Here is a 24164-nt window from a genome sequence, read left to right as displayed (position 1 = left end):
TATTAAACTGGCTTCTTCTGATTTTAATTACAGATGCCTTGGGTGCTTCAGAGGAACATAAACAAGCTCTTAGATCAATTAGATTTGTTTTAGTTAAAAGCAAGCTGAAAAAATGTAGTTTCAGATATTTCTCTGTAAAGTAAAGTAAAATAAGCAGATTCAACATGAAGCAAACACCTTGCCCAAAATGTCGGCATTCCTTTATCAGGTAAACTTTTTATCCATCTTTTCCAAGTTTTACGTTTTTTTATAGCTTACAACACAAACAAGAAACAAAAAACTCCTCCCAACTAACTGTTTGCACCAAGGAGTCTGGTAGAGAAGAGAAATTATCTCCATCTTTATTCGTTATTCATGGCCATTATATCAGGTCCAGAAATAGCCCTGTGATCCACCCTGTTCTGTCCTCAAAGGGAGGGATGTATTGTAATTGCTCGCAGAGCAGCAAACAGAAGTGGCTTCATACTGAGACTTTGTCTTTGAAATGGCATGTTGACACATGCCTTTAACTTAACATGGGAAATAGAGAAACACAGCTGGCCAACAATGCAGCTGGGATAAGCTTAGCCACAAAGAAAAATCTGCAACGTGGTTACTCCATGATGAGAGAATGGAGCCTTACCGCATGACTCTTCGAAGAACTGTAATTCCACACATTATCAGGGAATCCTGCATTATTAAGTGGAACACAGAAGCAGTGTGGCAGAGAGAGGCAGGAGCACATGCACTCTGATCTGGCCAGACCTTAGGTTAAGGATACAAAGCCTTAGACATGTTTAACAGATGTAAACCATTCAATGTGCTGGCATAACAGCCAGTGTTATAAATGATTGTTTTTCTTTCCAGTTCAGATGGATAATCTTCCCAATGGTTTTGGTTGACACAAGACATCCTAAAACTGGCTGCGTAGTGGTTCAGCTTATTATTATATACAAAAAAACTTGAAGTTCAGAGTATTTCAAACATCCAAGGGCAATTTTGGAAGAAATGAAAAATAATGCTTTATTGGTATTAAAAAGGGAAAACTCTGACTTTGACAGACTTGTTAATATTGACATGTCTGACATTTTAAGGATGATCATTATAATTTAGCAATGATAAGAATGAATTATCACACTTCAAGTTTTAAGCGCTATAGTACAAATTGTTGTTGTGTGATAAAAATAAAACAACGCAATGGTAGCAATGACCACAATACAAAGTACATTTTATAAACCTATCAGTAATTTCCATCCTTGACAGCAAAATATCTTAGTGTGTAGTTGCCAGCAGCATGATCTCAGCGCCGAGTGATACCATTTCAAGGTAAAATCCTACAAATACTCATTTCACCTTTAACTATCCATAAAATACACAACATGCATTTATGGAATGCAAAGATTATTATACATTTAAAGTACTATGAGCACTTTTCATTTTCTATATTTTTTTAACTGTTGAACTACTTAAGGCTTTGCTGACACTGTAGGCAAAAGGGACTGAACAACTTTTTTGCCCATATGTGACCCAGATCTGGTCTGTGTTATTACAGTCTAAAGAGCAAAAATCTTCTTTTTTTAAAAAAAATATGACCCAGGCCACTTTCATTGTATTGTACAAAATCAGATAAATATTCAATCTTTTCTAAAGAAACCTCAGTCTCAATGGCCATGTTGCATTTCATCTGACTTTCACATCATCAAAGTTAGACTAGCATCACAATTCTGATCAGATGAGGTGGAAATGTAAACAATACATGGAACAATGTTTAATCTATTTTATCCCCTTTAAGAGTCTGCAGTAGTGCAAAAGGACAGGAATTGGTCTGCTCTTTGACTGGACAGTTTGATTAATCACCGTTCAATCAGATAGAGGTAAAAAGACCGGGACAGAATATGCAGCCGCAACTTCAGAGTATTGCATGCAGTTTTATGCTTTGCATCTCTGGAAAGGATGTTTGCAAGAGCAAAAAAGAACTTCTATTGTTTTCCACACATGCAATTCTTTTTCACAACAATGCACAACCTTTTTGACACTTTTAAACTTGAAATTTTTGGGAAGATTGTTTTTGCAAAATGAAAAAAACTTGATCTACAAATATAAGCAAACATTTATTTACCGCCGCAGAATCTTTAGGATTTTACATTGGCCATATTGAACTGTTTGCTAAGTGACAGATATCAAGTCAATGCAAGCTGTAATACTGGAAAACAATCAGTACCTACAAACCAAAGAAATACAAGGTTAATCAGGAGGAAATGCTTTTGTTTACAACAACCCCCCCACAAAAATTTTTAAGGCTGTGTGGAGGATTATTTGCTCATAGACCTACTTTTCAGGGTAGAGTAAATCCAGCTGTATTAGTCCAAATATTCCATGTGTCGATACAGTTTAAGCTTTCATAGACTATGGAAATCTAGATTAAATTCATTTCCATCTATTTTAAATATGCCCGTATCAGTTTTGCATGTTATCTTTTCTTGTCTAAATAAATGCCAAAAGCGGTACTTGTCCTTGAGATGCCATGTTATCAACAGCAAAATTAGCATAATCTAAGTGACAGAAAACAACATTTGTTAATCTCAAAACATGTAACTGTATTAGTGCATAAATGCCATTAAATATTTGCAAACTGATTAGCAGGAAACTACGGTAGACAGTAACGAAATTATGTGTGATGTCTTTTCACAATGAAGCTGTGAGATTTGCAGCTTAGCTGACTGTGCAGGCTTGGTTGGCAAATTACAAGTGGCAACCAGCCAAATGCTTGTAGGTTGCAGAACTCTCTAAAGGCCTGGTGTATCTGTAAATGTTGGTGACAGAGTTTAAAATACTAAATACTAATATATCAAAATATAGTTTTGCACACCAACTGCAATCTGCTATATATAAAAACAACTGATGTTGAGTTGATTGACCTTGAGCGAGTAAGTCAGGGCTTCTCTGGCATTTCAAGCTGTCCTTATTTCATTCTGGCTGCTTGTGTGTTTCACCATCTATAGAAGTCAAAGCACACTGGCCAGCGTCCCATGAGCTATTTTAAGCAAACCTCCAACTCAGCCTCAGCAACGCTGCTCCTTCACAGTGTGCCTGGCATATTCCTGTCTTTGGAAAGGGTGACAAACTACAGAAAGACAACAGTGTTCTGCTAATGTTGTGTCGCTATTACAACTTTTTTCCTGACAGATGAATCAAATCAAAACCAAATCACAATGAATGTAACTTATATAGACTGTAACCATATGCCTAGACTCAATGATGAACGGTACTCATCGTGAGCATAGACAACAAATCCTAACATGGTATTTGAGTTGATCTATCAATATTAAAAGAAATGTCTCTTAACAACTGTGGCAAGATTTGCTACACAGTACAAATGAGTATGAGATAAAGACTGATGGGAGTGGCCTATCTGACAATGATCTACTAACATTTTATTGATCTATGAGCAGAGGCCTACAGTGCCAATAAGAAAAATGGTGGCTAATCTATGCAAGGAATGTATTAACTAAAGACACTGAGAGATTTTTGTACAAATATAGGCAATAAGTATGACATATAACTTAAAAAGTCCTTGTTTTAAGAGTTGACAGAAAAAGCAACCTTTCACTCTTAAATACTTTCACAGGTCTTCAATTTTTTTTGCCTAATGGCATTTTAATTTTCTTATTGGTTTTTGTAGTTTAAGACTAAAGAACATCACATGAGAATGCAGGGACTGTCCTGACAGTGAAATAGGCTATGGATAATATTATGAACTCGCTCACTACGCAGCTATCAATAAGTAATAATTTCTGTAAAGGGTTGCTGTTTTGAAAATTGTCATGTTTTAACACTAATTTCTAAGTTGCACATAAAGAAGGTGTGATGGAAACCACAGCATTCTTAAAATGTTGCCATTGTTTTTTTGTTTGTTTGTTTTTGTTCTGACTTGGGACAGTTTTTGCCTTTCCAAACAAACAATTAAACAAAAACAAAACAGTAGATACACATGAGAGCAGAAGAAAACTTCTAGTGGAGAGAAGTAATAGTTCACAGGAAATATTACTATTATTTTGACAAAACGGCCATTGACTGCAAAGACGTCTAATAAAGATATTAATTCGATTATGTCTAAAAATCTCAACTTTGATGGCTTTGTTTTAAAAAGGCTACAGTTCTAACAAAGTTCTGTAACTCATGTTAAAGCTGAGGCTTTAGTTTGAGTTTAACACCAATGATAAAATCTTGTGTTTGTCACCTAGGTGTGAAAAACCATCTTCCATCTGTAAATAGTGAGATGTCAAAAGGACAGTTAAAAAAGATTTTTCTTTGCCAGTTCTTCTGGCACTGAATTAATGAATTCTGGTTCAATCAATGTGTACCCAGAAAGTTGTCATTCAGCATTCTCAAGTCAGGAACAGCATTGATGTATGTTGTATCAAAATACAACACCATGCAAGACTTGTGAGAAACCGGCGGTCACCAAAGCTGGAAGCTGACAGAGCTGACAAACCGTAACAGCTGCAATGCTCACTTCCTCCCCCATGAAAGTACAGCAAAGTATGATAGTTCTATTTCCAGCAACTTCCTAAAATAAAGATGCATTCATGACAACAGAATTCATAAAAAAAAAAAAACTTTGATGAATGTGAGACAAAAAGAAAATGCATTAATTAAGTGAAACTAACAAGTACTATTCTATTGTTCGTATCAAACCTATGGCTGAAGGAGTATGTCCAAGTACTGTCTGCTTTCTTAACGTAGTACAGCATCTACATACATCTGTAGTAGATGCAAATGTAGATAAACATCAACCGCACAATTACATTCATTTTTATGGATAGTGTGAATTCCCTGCTGCTTTACACGTACAGTGTGCAAGAAAAAACCATTCAAATGTTATGCAAATGCTGCTCACTATGACAGTTAGCACTGAATGTAGACTGTTAAGTTCCAATCCAAACTGGAACCAATAGTTTATAGGCACTACATTAGTTATCCTAATCTGTTCATTTAGTTAAAAATGCATAATTTATGTTACACCTCTAAATGTTTATCTTACACTGCGATGTGAGCCAACTATGAAAGGACACAAAAATGCTTGTGTATATTCTAACAGGGTAAAACCTTTAATTATAATTAACCCACAAAATCAAGCTGATATAAAGATGGCATTCCAGCTAAAAAGTTATCTAATAAAGAGCAATTGGCATGGCAAAGTGAACGTAGATTGCCTTTCCAGTATAATAAACACTGCCTGGTAGTATGTTGATCTGTGCCACCAGTATGATAGTTTAAATCTATTTGTCAGTATGTAATGTAATAAAATATAAGAAGTAAAACATTTCAGTCATTCCTGCTGCATGTCCTATATAGGTTCAAAGACAGTTAGCAGCACACTGAATGTTCTCAAATAAATGTATATGGTGTCATGCCGCAATATAGATCATTATCGCTTTACAACTTCCTCAAGTTTCTCTCTTGCACTTTGAGGTTTGGCATCAAATGTAAAGTGCGTTATAAATCAAATTCAATATTATCATTATTATTATTATCAAGTTAAACTAATTTTTGTACACAACTATTTACAGTGCAAATACACAAGCATACATGCTTTTATGAACAAATCATGAAGTCAGTTATGGATACAAGACTAGCTGTTATCACAAAATGGCTTCTTATCATTTTTTATGTTTAAGTGCAGAATACTAAATGTTGCAAATCAAACAGTGAACTGCTCTGTTCATAGTAATTACATAATAGTTGATACCAGTTCAGGCCTGTTTTTCATTTCTATCATAATTCTAAAAGGTACTGCCATGACTGGCATGACATTCAGCAATTTCTGTCCCAGACCTACACACCTGAATCTAACTGTACAAACTATGTTAGTATCAACTTATAAGTATTTATTTACTTATTTTTTTAATACTCTCTTAAATTTCCATAAATTCTTTAAACTCTTAAGGCTACTGCAGCTCATCACTGGAGAAAATAACCCAACAGTCTAAAAAAGCAGACTTGTCATTTTATTTACTGTTTCACAGTCTTTCTGCAAGCAGTGGGAACATGAGAGGCCACACAGCTGTATGCTAATGAACACTGCAAGGTCACTTTTGTGTCCAACTACAGCAGGTGGTTCCTAAATATGCAGGATATTGTGCAGTACAGGCAGCATTTCCTTGTTGTGCAAGGGGAAGGATGTTTTTAAATAAAACATGGCAGTCTGGACTCCTTGAGAGCCTGAAATTTGTTTCAAATGCATTGAGCTTTAACCTGTTGAGTTAGAAAGTGTCAGAAAATGTACTCACCTATAGTACCGAGATTGGAGGTACGTTGAACACACTGCTTTGGACACATGACTGGCTGAGCCAAAGTCTATCACCTTCACCCTATAGGGCTGCCTCACTGGGTCCACCAGCATTATGTTCTCTGGCTTCAGGTCTGCGTGAATCAGACCCATGCTCCTCAACTTTTTCAGAGCTGTAGCTACCTGCTGTAGTACAGGTCTGATCACTTTCAAGGGGAGTGGACTGAACTTATTCTGCTTCAGGAAATCATACAAGTTCTGCTCAAGCATCTCAAATACCAGGCAGGTGTGGCTGCGGTGCTGGAAGCATTCAAATGCTCGCACCAGGTTGTGCTCATCTGCATTCTCCCCACTCAGACGAGCAAGGATGCCAACTTCTATCTGTCCCTGTCGTGCGTATGAAGGGTGGTTCTTCAGGATCTTCACAGCCACCACCTCACCTGTGCCCCTCTTCCAGCATTTTACTACTTGGCCAAATGTGCCACGTCCCAAGAAATCCAGCACTTCATAAGTATTCTTCATGGAACACAGGACCTCATGTTGCACTACCTGATAGTCCCCATCCCCTCCTCCTGCACTTCCAGCTGCACCTGCACCTCCATGCCCTACACCCTGTTTAGAGGGGCCCCCTCCACCCCCAACAATCGCTGGCGCTGTCACGGCTGCATTCCCCACATTCGTCGTTTGCAACATGGCAGGCAACATTGACAGTTCCTCCACAATCTGCATGGTGCTCCCTCGGTTATCCAGCTCCTCACTTTTACGTTTCAGCCCACATCGCTGAGAGCTGTCAGGTGAGTTCAGACCTCCACAGTTCTCTTTTCTGTCACCTCCCTCCTCTCCCCCTCCCTCAACTCCTCCACTGCAGCCCTCTCCCCTTCCCCCTCCTCCTGCCCCTGTTGCTCCACTGCTGCTTCCACTTGCTATGTCTGTCTGATGTTGCTGTTCCTTGCCCGGTGAGTGGATAGCCCCTGACTCTTGATGGTGCTGGGCCACCAGCGGGCCTGGTCCTCCTCTTTTATTGGGCTGTTGTCTTTGTACACCACGCACAACCACTGTTTGCACAGGGTACTCTGGTCGTCCACGTACTTTTAGGCCCACTGCCAAGTCTCGGTTCACAAACGAGTGGGCTTGTTTAGTTGGATGCACGATGCCAAGGGTTCTGCTGTTCAGATAAGTCCGCAGGTGTGTCCTTTCATGGTACACACAGCTGCTGGGCTCAACTTTGAGTTTCTTCACACTGCTAAAGGCACTTGTCTGGGTTTGATAAATGTGTGGTGGGTAGACCAAGACTTGTGAGGCCATACCTGTGGAGAATAAATAAAGCAACAGATTATTAGATCTACAAACATCAACTTTGGCTCTGCCATTTTAGATGGAACATTACCTATAAATCAAAATACAAAATCATAGTACATTCAAAGTTGACATCGGTACTGTAAAACATATTGTGTCATACAAAAACTACATTCATGTTACATCATCAGTCAAAAACCAAATAACAGCCAGACTCTCCCAGGGTCATTTCTTTGTTTGCTTCAATTCAAAGGTAAATTGAAGTTACTAAAAGTCATCATGACAGAAAAAATTCTTTCTACTCTTGATGCCTGCATTACAGTAATGTTGTAAGTTTTCTTACTGATTAAAGAAGAAAAAGCATGCTTCACTGATTAGCATAAAAGTAAACATGTGGGCTAAACTGAGCAGGATCAAGAATTCATGATGCTTAGCATCATCATATCTGCATTCACGGCTACTAGAAGGTGGCTGCAGAGAATTCTGGACTGTAAACCTGTGTGGTACAGTAATAAATTATTCACAGCTGGTTTCACCAACAAGTATTTCTGTTACCAACAATTGAAGAAGAAAGGGTTACTAATATCATGAACTAATCACACATATCTTTTAACAATTAGTATGGAATTGATGAGGGATGCAGAACACGGTGCAGTGGAGTGTATCAAAATACCATTGCCATTCTGCACTTCCCAGAGTAATGCTACCAACATATCCATACAGCAGATGAATAACTTCTCAAATGTTTGTCTGACCTATTCCTGCCATTTCCATGCAACCTACTGCAGGTATCTAGGCAACCAATGGATGAGCAATAGACAAACAGAGTAAAACAAAGTCTCAAAACATTATCAAGCCCACATGTCAAAGACATGGTTTATTCTTCTCTCCTCCCCTGTAATTTATGTATATGTGCATCTTTGAGGGAGGACAAAGCACATCATATGCAAAAATAAAACAACAACCTGGTCTTCTTCAACATTCTAAAACCCAGTCATGATTTACAAAAAAAACAGTAAAGTAGCATAACAAATTTCAAGATTATGATCTTCTTTGAAAAGGTTACTGTTTCTTTAGAGAATGTTTTCTGAGACTGTGTTTGCGTACTTTACTGGAGCTTATGACCTACTTTCATTCTGGAGCATATTTGCAGATGCCAAGCTGCTATGCTCAAGAGTCTTCCATACTTTTAATGAACATTAAATTTACAGAACCATGTTTACCATCAACAAAATGAAGGAATTTCTTTTTTAAGTTTTACTCACTGAAAAAAACATCTTTTTAAATCTGAAACAGATATTTGAGTTAGGTTTGAGCTGTTAGTCACTCTAAAGAGTACCCTAAAATAAATGCCCCTGATGAAGTGCACGCTTGTGTTATGATAATACCAACACCACAAACTATCCCTCTGACTCTATTCCAAGCAGCAAGATAAGGTCAGGCCATTGTTTTGACAGCTCTTTGCACAATCACAGTCTATGTTACTATCTTTGCTGTTAAAAACACTTCCCCAAATCATCCAAAACAGGACTTAGAAAGGCAACCATGAACAATAAACAATTGTCCTGGCTATCAAATCTCAAGCCAGCCAACATAAAAAATATTCTGTTTCAATGTTGCACAACACATACTGCTTAGTCCAATTAAGGGTCGTGGGGAAACTGAAGCCCATCACAGGGACAAGACAGAGACAAAAAACCATTCACACTTGCATTCAATTCTCTGGATAATTTAAATTGATCAATTAACCTCACACCAAAACCCATAATAATTTCTCCAACAAGCACGCATGTCTCTAAATGGTGGGAGGAAGCTTGAGTACCTGTAGAGACGCTACACATAGACGGGGAGAACATGCAAACTCCACAGTGAAAGGCTGCTGTTACCCCCTCCCCCCTCATACTACAACTATTACTACTACTACTCAAAGATACTTAATTTGGTGTTTGCAACTGGTGGCTAAATTAGCTAGTTCTAAGGACCATGTTACATGAACTTTATAGCCTAACTCTTTGTTTCTAACACACACGGGCACTTTAGCCACTCTAGGCACAAGACCACTCTAGTTGTATTTTAACCAAATGCACTTTTCAGTAACACTGCATAGGAATGTCAACCCTCTGCTCTCTCTCATTAGCCCTGTAGCTGATGAGAATGTGCAATGTACAAGTCTCTACACTCATTTTTCATTTACAAAACTCATAAAAAGAGTGGCTGCTAGGAACACTGTGGGAAGTATTAAGGGCTGTGTTTATTTTATTTCACAGCTCAAAAGGAAACTGGGTTGCTAAGATCAGTACAACTTAGACTCCCAACAATTGAGCTATAATGTCTACCATCCTACAATATACCAGACCAGATGCACATAGTATCACCACTTCTGTCAAAGGCTCGCTAATCATGGAAGCAGGCTGTTTGAGGTCCTGTTGTCTTGAGTTCATGTGGCGTGCACTCTGTTAGGTTGCACTGGTTTATATACCAGAATGTAAATGTAGACCAGTGAGGTATTTCTCGCTCTTGTGCAGTTCAGATAATAAAATACATTTTGACTTTGTGGAAATAAAACAACCACTTTAGTCCCACTCCATTTCAATGCTGTTCCCATTCCATTTGCACAACACCAGGGTTAATGTTCTACAGTAGATCACAGCCCCACTACTTCACTAAAAACCGTGGTGTTCTCCCTGTGTCTCGTGAACTTGATCTTTCATGCTTATTAAATAAAAGGCCCTTTATTTTCTAAAGCATGTGATCAAATGTTAATTCAGCAGTGAACTTCTGTCATTTGGCAGTTTTCTCCCTATAACATAAACAACTGTATACAAGATATTTGTATTACAAAAATAAAGCTATTTTTAGATTTTACTGTACTTTTTTATTATTATTGTTGGTAAAGCAAAAAATGAAAGTGTTTCAGGTGGCGTTTCATAATGAACTTGGCTTAATCTTATGCTCCCAAGATAGACAAGTGAAAGACACATTTGTCTGAAGTATTGTTCCTACTTATCATGATGACAAGGTATTTGCTTTTATTAGCAATGGAATAATTCCTATTTAAACTAAAAGCATATTTGTTAAATCTGATGTCTGTTTTTTGTTGTTGTTTATATCTTCCAATATAATTGTGTGTTTGAAATCATTAAACTTAAGAAAAATATCTATTTAAAAAATATTTTAAAAAGTTCAAGTGAGCTGATGATTGACCAGTCCTTCAAACTTGTTTGGTAGATTCTACACTAGATTGTTTTTAGTTTTTCCCTCTACATTAACCAAAAACATTTTAATTCTCAAAAGTGTCCCACTGGGCCATGTGGCATGTTGTTTTTTTTATAGGGCAAACAAGCTTAATAAAAAAATAAATAATCAATTGCATTATTCGTCACAGTAAATTATTACCATGTATCTTTTCTAAAACAGCACAAATGTATTTTGCAACAGTGAATTTTCAAACATGTATGAGGAACAAGTTGCACACATGGAAATTCTAACCCCACAAACAAGCGTTTAAAAATTAATGTGGGAAGCTCTGATGATAACACCATGCAAAAGCGTTACATTCATGAAAAATGTCATGAACATAGAAGGAAACTGAGTAGTTTTATTTAATCATTCTTGGGGGCAAAACATCTCACACATTTTAAAATCCAGTAAATATGCAGCAAAAGACAGAATAAATGTTGATGTCCTAAGATAACAGTTTTCATCAATCACTTCTGTAATCTAACTAAAAAAAACAATGTTATCCTGTTATGGTAGTCTCATAGATTCATGGTTTTGTTTACTGTCTTATTTCTATGGGCATACGTCAGGATGACATCACTTGGAAAGAAGTCTTGAATCTCCCACAATGGCAGACACATGACCAGCAAGTGCTCTGACAACAGGCAAAACAAAAAAAATAAAAACCCACACACATAAAAACAAAAACACACAAAAACAAACAGCATAGTCATGCAAACTGGTGAATTACAGAGCAGATACTGGATTCCTCTAATTCGATCACTTTACAAAACAAAAAAATTTGTTTTCGTCCTGGAGAAAAGGAACTCCAAGATGATTCACACAGTATCCATAGCTGTCTGTGTAAAGGCATTTACCTAAAATGATAGCACGCATATGTTGTTCATGTTTTTTAAAAACTATTATTTAACCTTTAGTATGCCAGGCAGATGCTAGATATCATATTGTCTATATTGCAAGCATGGCCTGGCTGGTTTATGGCAATTTCCAAATCCTTACAAAATAACTCACATGTAAATTATTAACTTTCCCAATGAACAATCATAACAGTCACTGAGACGAACCCCGAAGTGGAACAATTAAACTAAGTTTATTTGATTAACTTGTCATTAGTATCAACTAATATTCTTACACCTGTAGATTTACCTTACCTTACCTTACCTTACCTTACCCTACACTACCTTAATATGAATCAAGTAAACCCTGAACAGTAATTGTGACAAAACGATTTATTCAGGTCAGCAAGCAATCCTAATAATGGCAAGCTAATAACCAAAGGTCATATTCTGGTTTTAAATAAAAAGGTTAAAACTTTTAAGGATTGATAGAATCTTAAAAACTCAAGATCCTATCTAGCTTTAATTTTCCAGTGTAACTTAATAACTGCATATAAATGGCATGCATAATTGTTATAAATCACATGTAAATAAACAACTTTAAATCTATTTATAGGTGACTGTTAATTCAAATGACTAGTGTTTTATATATCTATCTATCTATATATATATATATATATATATATATATATATATATATATATATACATATATATATATATATGTATGTATGTATGTATGTATGTATGTGTATATATATATATATATATATATATATATATATATATATATATATATATATATATATATATATATACATAAATGATAGTTAAGCAGTAATCTCATACGCAGCTTTATGTTTTGTTGATCCACTGAAAGAAAAGCAAATCAAGACACCAACAGTGGACTAAAGGGGAGAATTTTTGTTTCTGTTCAAAAATAATATCAATATATTAGTACATAACGACAACTGTCTTGTTTGCGTTACAGTTGAGAGTTACGTCGTCACTTAGGTAGACAGGTAATTTACAAGCCAGTTAAATCACTCGGTTTGTGTTGTTCATTAGGGTTCATAAGCATAAAAAATGATGATCACGGGAATAAAAGCAAATAAACTTAGTAGACATTCAAAAAGACAACTGGTCGGCGTGACAACGTTTAGATGTTAGTAGCGCTTACGTTAATTATTACCATCAACACGAAGAACACTTTTGACGACAAAAACAAAAGAAAGAAAAAAGGTCCAGCAATAAACTGAGATAGCCACGTACGAAGACAATGCTGAAACAGGTAAAAACAGACAAACCCTCGCTAGCTAAGTTTATAGCCAAGTTATGACTTAGTAATACGTCACATTTAAACTATCATTTAAAAGGTTTAGCTGAGCAGACACCACAACAGACAGCTTTCAGTTAACAACTTACCTTCACATAGAGTCACTTTCAGTATAATCCAGGGCTTCTCTGAACATGTTATGGACTCATAAATCCATACCATGCACAGTTCGCCTGCATTGCTGCCATCTTGTCCTAGACGACAGGAAGGGAGAGCTCGCTCTCGGTAACGCCACCATCTCCCACATTTCAAACATTAAATAACACTTGCATATGAGCCTTCAGGAACACCACGCCAAACCCGGTTTGTAGATACGCACTTCAGATTTGCGTCCCTCCTCTTTGGGCGTTGTGGCCCATCTCTGAAAGGGTGGCCTTTACCCCTGTCTAGACGTGTGGCTTCACGGCCCCGCCAGCCTCTAACATGTCCCTTTTTCTCTAGCAACTGGAAGCAAATGTTTGTGAACTGACGGCATCCCTCAGACCACAGTAATCAATCACAGAGCAGGTACTCCGATCAAAAATGAGGATTCAAACGTCACTTTGTTAATTAGTTAATTATAACTCAATAATTATAACTCAAATAATAGTTGTTGTTGTTTTTCCCTAACTAAAGTCCATAATAATTACAAAGAAACAAAAAGAACATATAAAGTTACAAGACACGCCATTGCCAAAAGAGGGATGACATCACATTTATTTGAGATTTGCAATCTCACTTGCAATTTGATGTGATAAGCCGAATCAGCCCACACACATAAAAAAAATTACACTTGTAGGATTCAAGTTGATGAGGATTTGGCCAACTTTTAGAAATTCAGTCTTACAATCATACTACAATCATACAACATGAATTGTAAATAAGTTAGGACTTTGTGTTGCACACATAAAAACAAAATACAGTGAATCAAATGCTTTTTAACTTGTCTTTCAGTGAATACACTACAAAAATAAGATATTTACAACAGGATAGGATTTTATGTTTATTTAATGTTTGCCCAAAACAATTAGAACATGAAACAGTTTCTGTTTGTGGTGTATTAAGTTGACTAAAGCTTAGATTGGATTTGCAAATCATTGTGTTCTGTTATTATGATGTGCATTCTGCACAACTTTATTGGATTTGGGGTTTGTAGGCATATACATATTTTAACTATGTAAGAACTAAATATTTTAATAGGATGTGCATTAAAACATCTGTAAACTTAAATTAAAAAATACATGTATAAAAAGAAATCCTCCAGAAAGTCTGTAGGTTAAAAAAAAAAAAAAAAACTAAAAAAAAAAAAAAACGTATAAAGGCTTGTTATACAAGGTAATTGGCAAGTATATGAGCATTTCAATAACTATTCAAATGTGAACAAAGTATAACAATACATTTTCTGTCATTTGCATCGACCAAGGCTAGGTAGCTCCAGTCCTCAGGAGTTGTAGTCCCACAGGTTTTAAAAGTCTGCCTGCTCTAACACACCCGATTCAAATTAAATTAATCCAACCCAACTGCATATCAAGTTCTGCTCAGTGACACATTCATTTGAATCAGATAAATTGAAACAGGGAAAACATCTAAAAACTTGCAGAACTATGGGTCTCAAGTGCCAGAGGTGGCCTTTCTTTTGAATTTCTTCACCCTTCAGCATAATGTCTAATAAGTTATAACTTCTTGGGGAAGTAAGTAATGGTCCACAAGCTTAAATCTGCTGCTCAGACAGCCAGAAGGCACCCAGCTGACAAAAAAAGCTGATCATAAGCCCCTGATGTCTGAGTGACCAGCTGTAATCTAATCCACCAAAAGGCATTTGTCTTTGTCAGTCCTTATCTGTCCCCACCCTACACAGTAAACCACGGAGCCAGATCAGCTAGAAAACAGGTGTGAACATTTTTTGTCTTACATGATTTATTATAAGTAAACACAGCTGGAAGGTAATATAGGAAACATGAATACAGTGCCCATTGTCTGGATTATTAGTCTCTTATGGCAGAAACAGTAGTGAGAGGATACACACCATATGTTGTTCCCACCAGTCTCCTTCCAGATATCATCATTACTGAGGAGGACATAAACAGTGACAAACAGCTGCAACAAAGTTAATCTGCATCTGATCAAATTAATCTATGATAGTTATATAAATCGAAGTTTGATCGAGGAGTTAATCCATTATCATGGTCACACAAAATGGTGTAAAGACATCATATATATTTAATAAGTGATGTATAACAAGTATAAATAAATATTTAATAGGCCTATATTACTTATTTTTTAATGAAAATGGTCTTGTTTACTTGTGGTAAATAACTACTCTGTGGTCTTTTGCTCTGGTCTGTTTGGCCAGATAGAAGCGCGTTCTTGGTGGCTATCTTTTGCCTCCCCCTACAGCCCAGAGAGACAAGCAACATAGTTAAACGCAAAATGAGCCATGTTACTGCAAAAATTGGGAGTTTTTCTTTGCCACAAGAAATTTTCATATTACCCGAATACATGCGCTTGATATGTTTTTAGCATATAAAGACTATAGTCGAATATTATTTGGCAAGTTTAATTGTTTGTTTGTTTGTTGTTGTTGTTGTTGTTTTTGTTTTTGTTTTTTGCTGTTACAGAGCAGATATGGAAAATAGGTTGTAAATAAATATAATTTAGATATTTATCTCTAAACAAGGAAAATAAATAAATAGATAGACAAATAAACACATAAATCCACAGGTAAAAATTCACAAAAGACAAAGAATGATCCTCCAATAACACTCAAGTGTGTAAATCATAGATATCGTGCATGGTCTATTTCAAAATTCGCGTATCAGTTTGATCATTTCTGTGCCTGTTTATGGTGAATGTGCATTATTTGGCCGTCATCTCGATTTGTTCACATTATGGGTTATTGTGTGTCGTTTCCATGTGTTTCCCCCTCTTTTACAGCGTTTGGTGTAATTTAATGCCACATTTAATTGCAGATCTAAAATGTTTTGCTCTTTGTATATATCTGGAAAATTACGCTTATTGTTTAGTGTCTGATTTTTAGTATAATTAGCCGGGACATACCTTGTATTTCTAGGATGTCGAGCTATTTATTTTGAAGGAGACGTGTCGGGCGGAAGTGTTATTGTTGTTCCTGCAACCAGGGCGGAACACCGCTTTATCGCCATTTTAGACATCGGCGAGGCGAGCCACTGAGCCATTAGTTGCCCGAGAGCAACGTGATCCACGCATGCAAAGCTATGCCGATTAAATAGTGGTTTTTATTTTTAAAATCGCCATCACGTTGTTTGACTGTTAACAGCTAGATCACATTGAGGTAGATCCTCTTCCAGCCATGTCGACGGAGGGAGCAGCCGACCAGGTAGCTACATGGCGTTGTACTCGGCGGGCACGCTAGCTTGAGTGTTCTTTGTTTTATCATCCAGGCTTTCACACAGTAAACCCTGCTTTAATATCATAGCGTTTTCCCTTTCAACGCAAGTATCTGTCAGTTTTGCTGAATTACGCATACGGTGTGTGATAGATGTTCGCTGTTGCCTGTGCACGCCATATTGATTCAACTGTAGCTGCGTCGCTACGCAAAGCTAGCTCCTACCAACATTTCAAGCTAACCGGAGAGCACGCGCATGTTGTGATATCAGCGTGCAGATACTGCGACTTAGTCAGCACTATTAACTAGTTTTTATGTCCTGGCTGCTACTTTGCGACGCCTTCTAAAATAACAAATGGAGCTAACAGAAAATGTGTTTTGTCTGCTATTAGATTTATGACTTGCATCCAAGTTTTAGTGACAAAGCAGATCCCTGTTAATCAGGTTAGATTAAGGAAAACTGTGACCATTTCTGAGTGCTCTGTGTAATGCTGGACCTGTCATTCCCTTATAGGTCCCTGACTGTGCTGCCTGTACTTTTGTGTTGTCTTGCAGGCAGCAGCCGAGTATATTCCTGAGAAAGTGAAGAAGGCAGAGAAGAAGTTGGAAGAAAACCCATATGACCTTGACGCATGGAGCATTCTGATTCGAGAGGCACAGGTTTAGTGACACAGAGTTGTATTCATGGGGATAAGAAAATGGGAACGAGGGTGGGCTTTATGGGTTATAAAATACAAAATTCTATAGATTTTTAATCACCACCTGATTGACATGACTGCCTCTTTGTATGTTATGTAGTATGAAATGTACGTGCATTCTCCTCTTTTAGAACCAACCCATAGATAAAGCAAGGAAGACCTATGAGCGGCTTGTCTCACAGTTCCCAAGTTCTGGCAGATTCTGGAAACTGTTCATAGAAGCTGAGGTTAATACTTTTTTTCTTTCTCTAGTGTGCATGGTTGGGACTTATTCTAACGTGATCAACAATGTGATTTTCACACAACCAAAATGTGTCTTACTTAAGTGAAGTTTAAAGTCACAATTCTTGGTTTGAATTATTGAGTCATCCTGTTATGGGTTAAAGTTTCAGGCCCACTCTGCAAAGTATTTTTGTTTTTGAATAATTATAAATTTACACCTGTTTGATATTAATTTACATAGTCAAGAATCTATGAATTATGTAAACCATTGTGTGAGGCTCTAGCAAGCTTTGTAAAGAATTGTGCCTTTAAATACAAAGGGAAAATCAGCTCTAACCTTTCTTTACACATAATTCCCTATGTTCCCAGGATTTAAGAAAAAACAAATATACATATATATCTGCGCCGTATTTAAATGGGGTAAAGTGCATTTGTTGCATGTTTGGTCTGCAACAATATTAAAACTATTTTAATGGTATTGGAGTGCATTAGCCTTTTATTCACTTGTCGTGTCAATTTATTGCCTCCTGTGTCATTTCTTTTGGGTAATGTAAATCTTTGTGTGGCCCGTTCTTCCATTGAGATGTTTCTCTCCCCATGCCTTCTGAGTACATAACTCCTTTGCCTTGCTGCCATCAACAGGCTTTGCTCTTGTGCAACCAGCTTTATACGGGATAGAATTTCCCTTCCACCTGATCATTTGTGCACCCTGAAGTTCATTTTCTGATGGCCTACACCTCTGCAAATGACTACTGCAACTGGTGTTCTGTTTTCCACATCTAAAACATGAATATGAACGCATTTGTTTTAGATAAATACTAAACACCCACCGCATACTTCAGAAACATTAACTTTTTTCTGTGCAATTAATGTAGTTATCAAATGGTTGTCATGCTTTGTTTGTTGTGGGACTTTGTTTTCCTTCCAAGCGAATCTTCCCCTGCAACTCAACCCACTTCCCCCCATATTTAGCCAGATTGGCTTCATGTAATAAAATAGGGGAAAAAAAACACATCAGTGCTTTTGCCAAAGTAAGCCTGCAATATGCAGTCCCTAGTAGTTTACTGCAAGTACCAAGCATTGATAAAATATTCATATCAAACAGGTTATTCACATTACATCACTTCCTCTGACAAATTGACAGCAGCCCTCATTAAAGTAAATTATATTTTCTATATTTTTTTAGTTATGCTATTTGCACATTGTTAGACTTTGTAGCTGACAAAGAAGTGGAATTCAAAGTGAACAAACATATCTGCATCACACTTACAAAAGCAATGAAGTTGTATGCCACACACTAAAGTCAGAAGATATTCTAACAGTATTGAAACAAAGTATTTTCTGTACTTTAACTCGTGACTTTATGTTGATAGACTGCACACGGATAGCTGCATTTTGACAAACTGGAACTCAAAAAGTACCATAACCTAATAGCAAAAGTATGTTTTAGAAGGCAAGTGATTAGTAGAGATTCAAATACGAGCTTAATACTGATAAGAAAGGGATATGGGTAGATTAGATAAAGGGCTTGGAGGGGGGATAACTCCATACAGACAAAGGCTAAAGTTCTAACCTCATAGTCCAGTCCTTTTCAAGTATTTTTAAACCTTTTTATATTTTTTTGTCATCTAGTATCTAAATAAATTTTTTATCAACCTTTCTCTGAATTTCAGACAGACATATTAAGTGTTTTTATTTTTTTTAACAAGCAATCGCAGTGTTGTATAGTTAGGCATCTAGGTAGTTTCTTTCTCTTAATCTTTTTTTTTTTTTAAAAAAAGATACCAATTGCGTGTGAAAACAGCATAATTTGTAAATCATAGTATAAAAATTTTTTCCTCTGGTAAGTATATGAATGAGTTCTTGATTCTCCTTTCTGAGAATCACATGTGAACCATGAATTCAAACACTTGACAGATGCCCCCAAACTGTTACAGAGCATAAACTGAGGTTCTGTTGATCTCCAACTTGAGGGTAATGCTTCTGCTTTCTAAGATTTCATAACGATCTTATATGCATATAGTTTCTCACCAGGCAAGCAAGTCTTTTATTACTCTAACACTTTGAAGACCTGTTCATAGAGAATCCAGCTCTGTTGGGGTTTTTTCATGCACTGCATGAATTAGTCTTGAGAGTGGTAATGTGTGCCCTCTGGTGTATGTTGCAGCACGTTAGCCATCACAGATTGAAGCTTATGTATTTATAGTTTACTTTTGCATGAAAGCATAACGTTTTATGCCACGTGTGAAATATTAAAAAAATTTCGCCAATCTTTGAATTTTTCAGATGCCTTTTTTAATTCCTTCTCAATTATTTTTTTTTTTTTTTAGAGGGAGGGGTGGTTGCAAGCAATAGTTATTGATTCGTGGCATACACTGTCTTCAGGGGAAAAGCCAGCAGCAAGACTTATACTTTTTTTAAAAAAGTATTTCATTTAAACTGCATCAAGAGCAAATATCTTCCTCAGCTTATGCTTTCTTTCATCTACAGAAAGCATTGTGCTGTTCCTTTATTTCTCTAAAAACTGGGAATTGGAAGTTTTACTTGTATATCTTGACAAGAAGAAAAGCCTCTATACAAGCAGAAGTGGGAAATTGGCCCCACATTATTAATTTATATATATATGTATATATAGAATGACAATAATTTGGACATTTGTTTCTTTAAACGAATGTGCTTTATTTTTGTAAGAGAATACAGTTTATGTATTTGTTTTACTACTCAAGCTCTATTGGCAAAAAAAACAAAAAACTAGTGGGATAAAGGGTAGTTTTTTGTTTTGTTTTTTTTCGGTGGAACTTTTAGATCTGCAGACTCATGCAGTCGGCTGAATAGAGGAAATCAGCATGTTGGAACAAGAAAATCGGGAAAAGTGCTGCCAGTAGACACGTCCATATTAAATTGTTGCAGTGTGTTGTGTAACTTGTAAAGAGCACGTGAAAACACTTATAACTGCTTCAGAAATAACACATGGTGTCATCTCTTCAAGGCCTCTTGTGATTCAGTCATATAGTTCATGCTTTAAGCAAGACATTGATTTTGATTTATATAGAAATGCAAGAGTGTGTTATCCAATTCAAAATATCTTTAAATAGCTCAGTTTTGGACCTTTCTTCATTTAAAGGGTTTGATTGATTTAATATTTCAAGTCCCACAACTAATGTCTCTGTTAGGATTTGTTTTTTAAGAAAAAATAATTGTTTCTTAGCAGCGTAAATAGGATATAAAGTATAGAAATCCATATGTTAATAGGTTTCATTGAAGTAATCTGTAGTTTTATTCTGACATATTTTGCCTTTTGAGAGTACAACACTGGTCATTGTATTTACTAAGAAATACATTACAACTATTTAAATTAAACCCAAAATAGGAAAGTGAAACATGCATTCAGTGTTTAATACTTATGAACAGTCAGCAAGATAGGATTGCTCTGACACTCTTGACTGAAAGATCTCTTACCACAGAAAGATTGGCCTCATATTTACTTCATGTAAATATGGGACTGTTTCAGTCAGATAGTAGTATTTACCAGTTGAGTGCAGTTTTGTTTGGCCTTTCACCAATTCATGGCAAGTCATTTCAGAACACTTGGAAGAAATATTCAAGGTAGTTTTCACAGTAGTTATACAATCTAAGAAAATCAAATGCATTTTCTATGTTATTCCAATTTATCATAACTTCATATAAGCTGATTCATTAAAAACAAAATCATGAAATCTAGCAAAGGAAAGTATCATGTGTGACTGGGACTGTCAAACAAGTTTATTTAATGTCAAATGTTATTTTAAAGAGGTTTTTTTGTTTCCAGATATTGATAGCCAAACCTGCAATTTTCAACTTTTTTTCAAAAGAAATATATATATTTATATATAATAAATAAACCCATTTTCCAAAGGTATTTGTCATTCTTGTGTGAATTTCACTATGTTGATCTTTAGTATTATGTATGAGTGTGTTTGAATGATCAGGTTGGCATGAATGCATGTTTCCTTTAATCTTCAAGAGTATAGCATGTGTTGGAATTAACATTGTATTTACACTCTTGCTTCCAGATCAAGGCTAAAAACTATGACAAGGTAGAAAAGGTAAGTTGAAAATGCTTAGTTATATTTGATCGTGGTTATTCTATTAAGCACTAAATTCTTACTGAGAATGAAAGTCCCCAGAACAAAGTTAATTTCTGTAGATACTGACTTGCAATTTTATCTGCAACTATATTTGTGCTACAGTACTGTGGTTTTAATATGTCTGTGAAATTACTGTATGTTATCTTTTTGTTACTTTGATATAATACATATACCCTATCTTTATTTATCAAACCCACATGCAATAGTTTAGTGCTGGCACTGTAAATTCTTCACTGGTTTGTTGTTTTGCTCTGTTTCTTAACTTAAAATAAAATCTGCAAATGTGTCTTTAAATGTGTATTTATTTCAAGTTTTGCTTAACTTTTAATTTTGGACATCAAAACATTTGAAGTCCTGTTTGAACATGACTCACGTGAAGGTGACCGAAGGCTATTCAGTGACACTGATGGATTAAAAATCAATTCTGATATGTATATAAGCTCAATTTATTAAAAAAAAAAGGGGCTGTAATTTGACAAAATATACTTCTGCATTTCCCCTAGTGCAGCTGGTTGTCCTAATGCAGGGGGTGTCGTACTGCAGTAGTCGAGGGCAACTATCCATCATGTTTTTGGTTATTCCCTGCTTCAACACACCTCATTGAAATGGATCCAAGAGCTTCTTGTCAACTTCTTCGCAAATAGCCATTCAGTTCCGTTAGGTGTGTCGCAGCAGGGAAACGGTAAATATCTGCATGATTAGAGTCCCTCCAGGACAAGTTTGACACCTGTATCCTGATGCATTGCTCACATGACCTTTTATGTGGATACCAGTTAACTAGTATTCATGAGTTTATAAACTATCGCATTTGTAAACATATACATTTTAGTAAACATCTGGTTTAAGCCTTATTTCTTCTGAAAATCTCTTGGCTTGTAGTTGTTCCAGAGATGCCTAATGAAAGTGTTGCACATCGACCTGTGGAAATGCTACCTCTCATATGTTCGAGAGACCAAAGGGAAGCTCCCCAGCTACAAGTAAGAAGACATGCTGCATTGTGGAGTTAATAATGTTGGTAGATTATTCTACTATAAGATACAAAATTTACATCATATAACTTCTTTTCCCCCAGAGAGAAGATGGCCCAGGCATATGACTTTGCACTTGATAAGATTGGGATGGAGATTATGTCTTATCAGGTACACAGATTTTTATCATTATTTGTACCTTTATATATGATATTCTTTTAAATACTGTCTCTTTATATAATGTCCATTCTTCTGTCAGATTTGGGTGGACTACATCAATTTCCTCAAAGGAGTGTAGGTGTTGCTTTTTCTTTTTTTTAAAGTATTTCATTTAAACTGCATCAACAACTCCAGAATCTTGACATTTTTGGTTTGTGTTTAATTAGTGAGGCTGTAGGCTCATATGCGGAGAACCAGCGGATCACTGCTGTGCGGAGAGTGTACCAGAGAGGCTGTGTGAACCCTATGATCAACATTGAACAGCTCTGGAGGGATTATAGCAAATATGAAGAGGCAAGTCACCCATCCCCAGGATTCATGTGTATTTCTTTTTATAGTAGTGCTCAGTCCTTAGTGATATCTTCAAAGTTGTGTATATTAATGAAAATTACCCAAACATGCCAGCCTTTCATATAATTATAAAAGACAGACCAAAAATATAACATTTATAATGTTTGACTTGGGCATTATTGGGAAAAAAAAATATCGCTTGTGTGAGTGGAGAAATTATAGCCATGCAGGATTGGCACTTTATTTGAATATTAAGTTAAATTTGGGTAACTTTAGTCAGTGTGACAAAAATCAAGAGTAAGCAACCACACTGTTTTAATAAAAACAGGGATGCATGTAAAGATGTGTGCTAGGTTAGGTTCAAAAGATTGATCAGATAGATTGTGCATAAATAAAGGAAACAGGAGTGGTTAAACCACAATACTGCAAGGAAAAAATCTGTAAGAAAACGGCTGTCTCTCAAAGGGAACATGACTAACAATCGCAGGATCATACCTAAAACCTTTCTGGTTAAAAAATGCTTCAAAATGTTTAAAGGTCTCAAACATAAGAAGAACCTTTTGGACTGAATAAGAAGTATTTAGAGAAACCTACTGCCACCTAGCTACTGCTACTGTATGGTTCTTGCTGCTGCTAATAAGTCATGAAAATATTTAAAGTCCTGTTTGAAAATGACTGATTTCCCATGGTGCAACTGGTTATCCTATGGTTCTTAGCTACTGCAAAGAACCATCCCTTGTCTGTAAAGATCAGCAGGGATGGTATCATGGTTAGCTACATCTGGGCTGCAGTTTGTTCATTCATGTTGTTCATACATTTATTTTCGTGCTACTTGCATATTCTGAAGGAAATAATCAAGATGTACCTGAAAAACAAAACACTGTAAACAATAGGAATATATAAATGTATATACTCTAAATATAATCGAAAATAATTTATATGGTATTTATTGTATTTTAAAATAACTTGTTTTTTTTTTTTTTTAATTTCTTTTAATCTGCTTGCCTTGGTTCATATACATGGCCAGTCAACAGTTTGGACACACTTTCCATTTAAATCCAATGGGAAGCTGTGTCCAAACTTGTGACTGGTACTGACCGGACTGGTACAAGTATAGCAGTTCTCACGAATATTTCTTTGCATGGCAACTGCTAAATTTATGGCACAGTTTTTATTATGGTGTTTCTGAATAAAGCAGGGGTGTCCAAAGTCGGTTCTCGAAGGCCGACGTCCTGCAAGTTTTTAATGTATTCCTTTTCTGACACACCTGGCTCACATTAATTGGATCCAACAGCCGATGAAGTTCTGCACAGTGACT

The 24164-nt window shown here is 36.2% G+C and overlaps 2 protein-coding genes across 2 annotated transcripts in view; one reads left to right on the top strand and one right to left on the bottom strand.

Annotated features, from left to right (window-relative positions):
• Window positions 1-13388, bottom strand: part of hipk3b (homeodomain interacting protein kinase 3b) — a 37127-nt gene extending 23739 nt beyond the window's left edge. Inside the window, exons 1-2 of the mRNA XM_079240900.1 lie at window positions 13068-13388; window positions 6273-7578 (exon numbers count right to left, since the gene is read on the bottom strand). Coding sequence (XP_079097026.1) covers window positions 6273-7578; window positions 13068-13140 — 1379 coding nt within the window. The 5' untranslated portion in view covers window positions 13141-13388. The remainder of the gene's footprint in view (window positions 1-6272; window positions 7579-13067) is intronic.
• Window positions 13389-16103: 2715 nt separating this feature from the next.
• The window catches only part of cstf3 (cleavage stimulation factor, 3' pre-RNA, subunit 3), a 15348-nt gene continuing 7287 nt past the window's right edge, over window positions 16104-24164 (top strand). Inside the window, exons 1-8 of the mRNA XM_079239824.1 lie at window positions 16104-16312; window positions 16877-16981; window positions 17151-17246; window positions 21294-21326; window positions 22248-22345; window positions 22441-22507; window positions 22596-22630; window positions 22723-22849. Coding sequence (XP_079095950.1) covers window positions 16286-16312; window positions 16877-16981; window positions 17151-17246; window positions 21294-21326; window positions 22248-22345; window positions 22441-22507; window positions 22596-22630; window positions 22723-22849 — 588 coding nt within the window. The 5' untranslated portion in view covers window positions 16104-16285. The remainder of the gene's footprint in view (window positions 16313-16876; window positions 16982-17150; window positions 17247-21293; window positions 21327-22247; window positions 22346-22440; window positions 22508-22595; window positions 22631-22722; window positions 22850-24164) is intronic.

This window comes from Telmatherina bonti, assembly GCF_933228915.1.
Source record: "Telmatherina bonti genome assembly, chromosome: 1".
In the NCBI taxonomy this organism is placed as follows: Eukaryota; Metazoa; Chordata; class Actinopteri; order Atheriniformes; family Telmatherinidae; genus Telmatherina; species Telmatherina bonti.
Note: the sequence above shows the minus strand (reverse complement) of the source record. Positions and strands in the feature narration are given on the sequence as shown.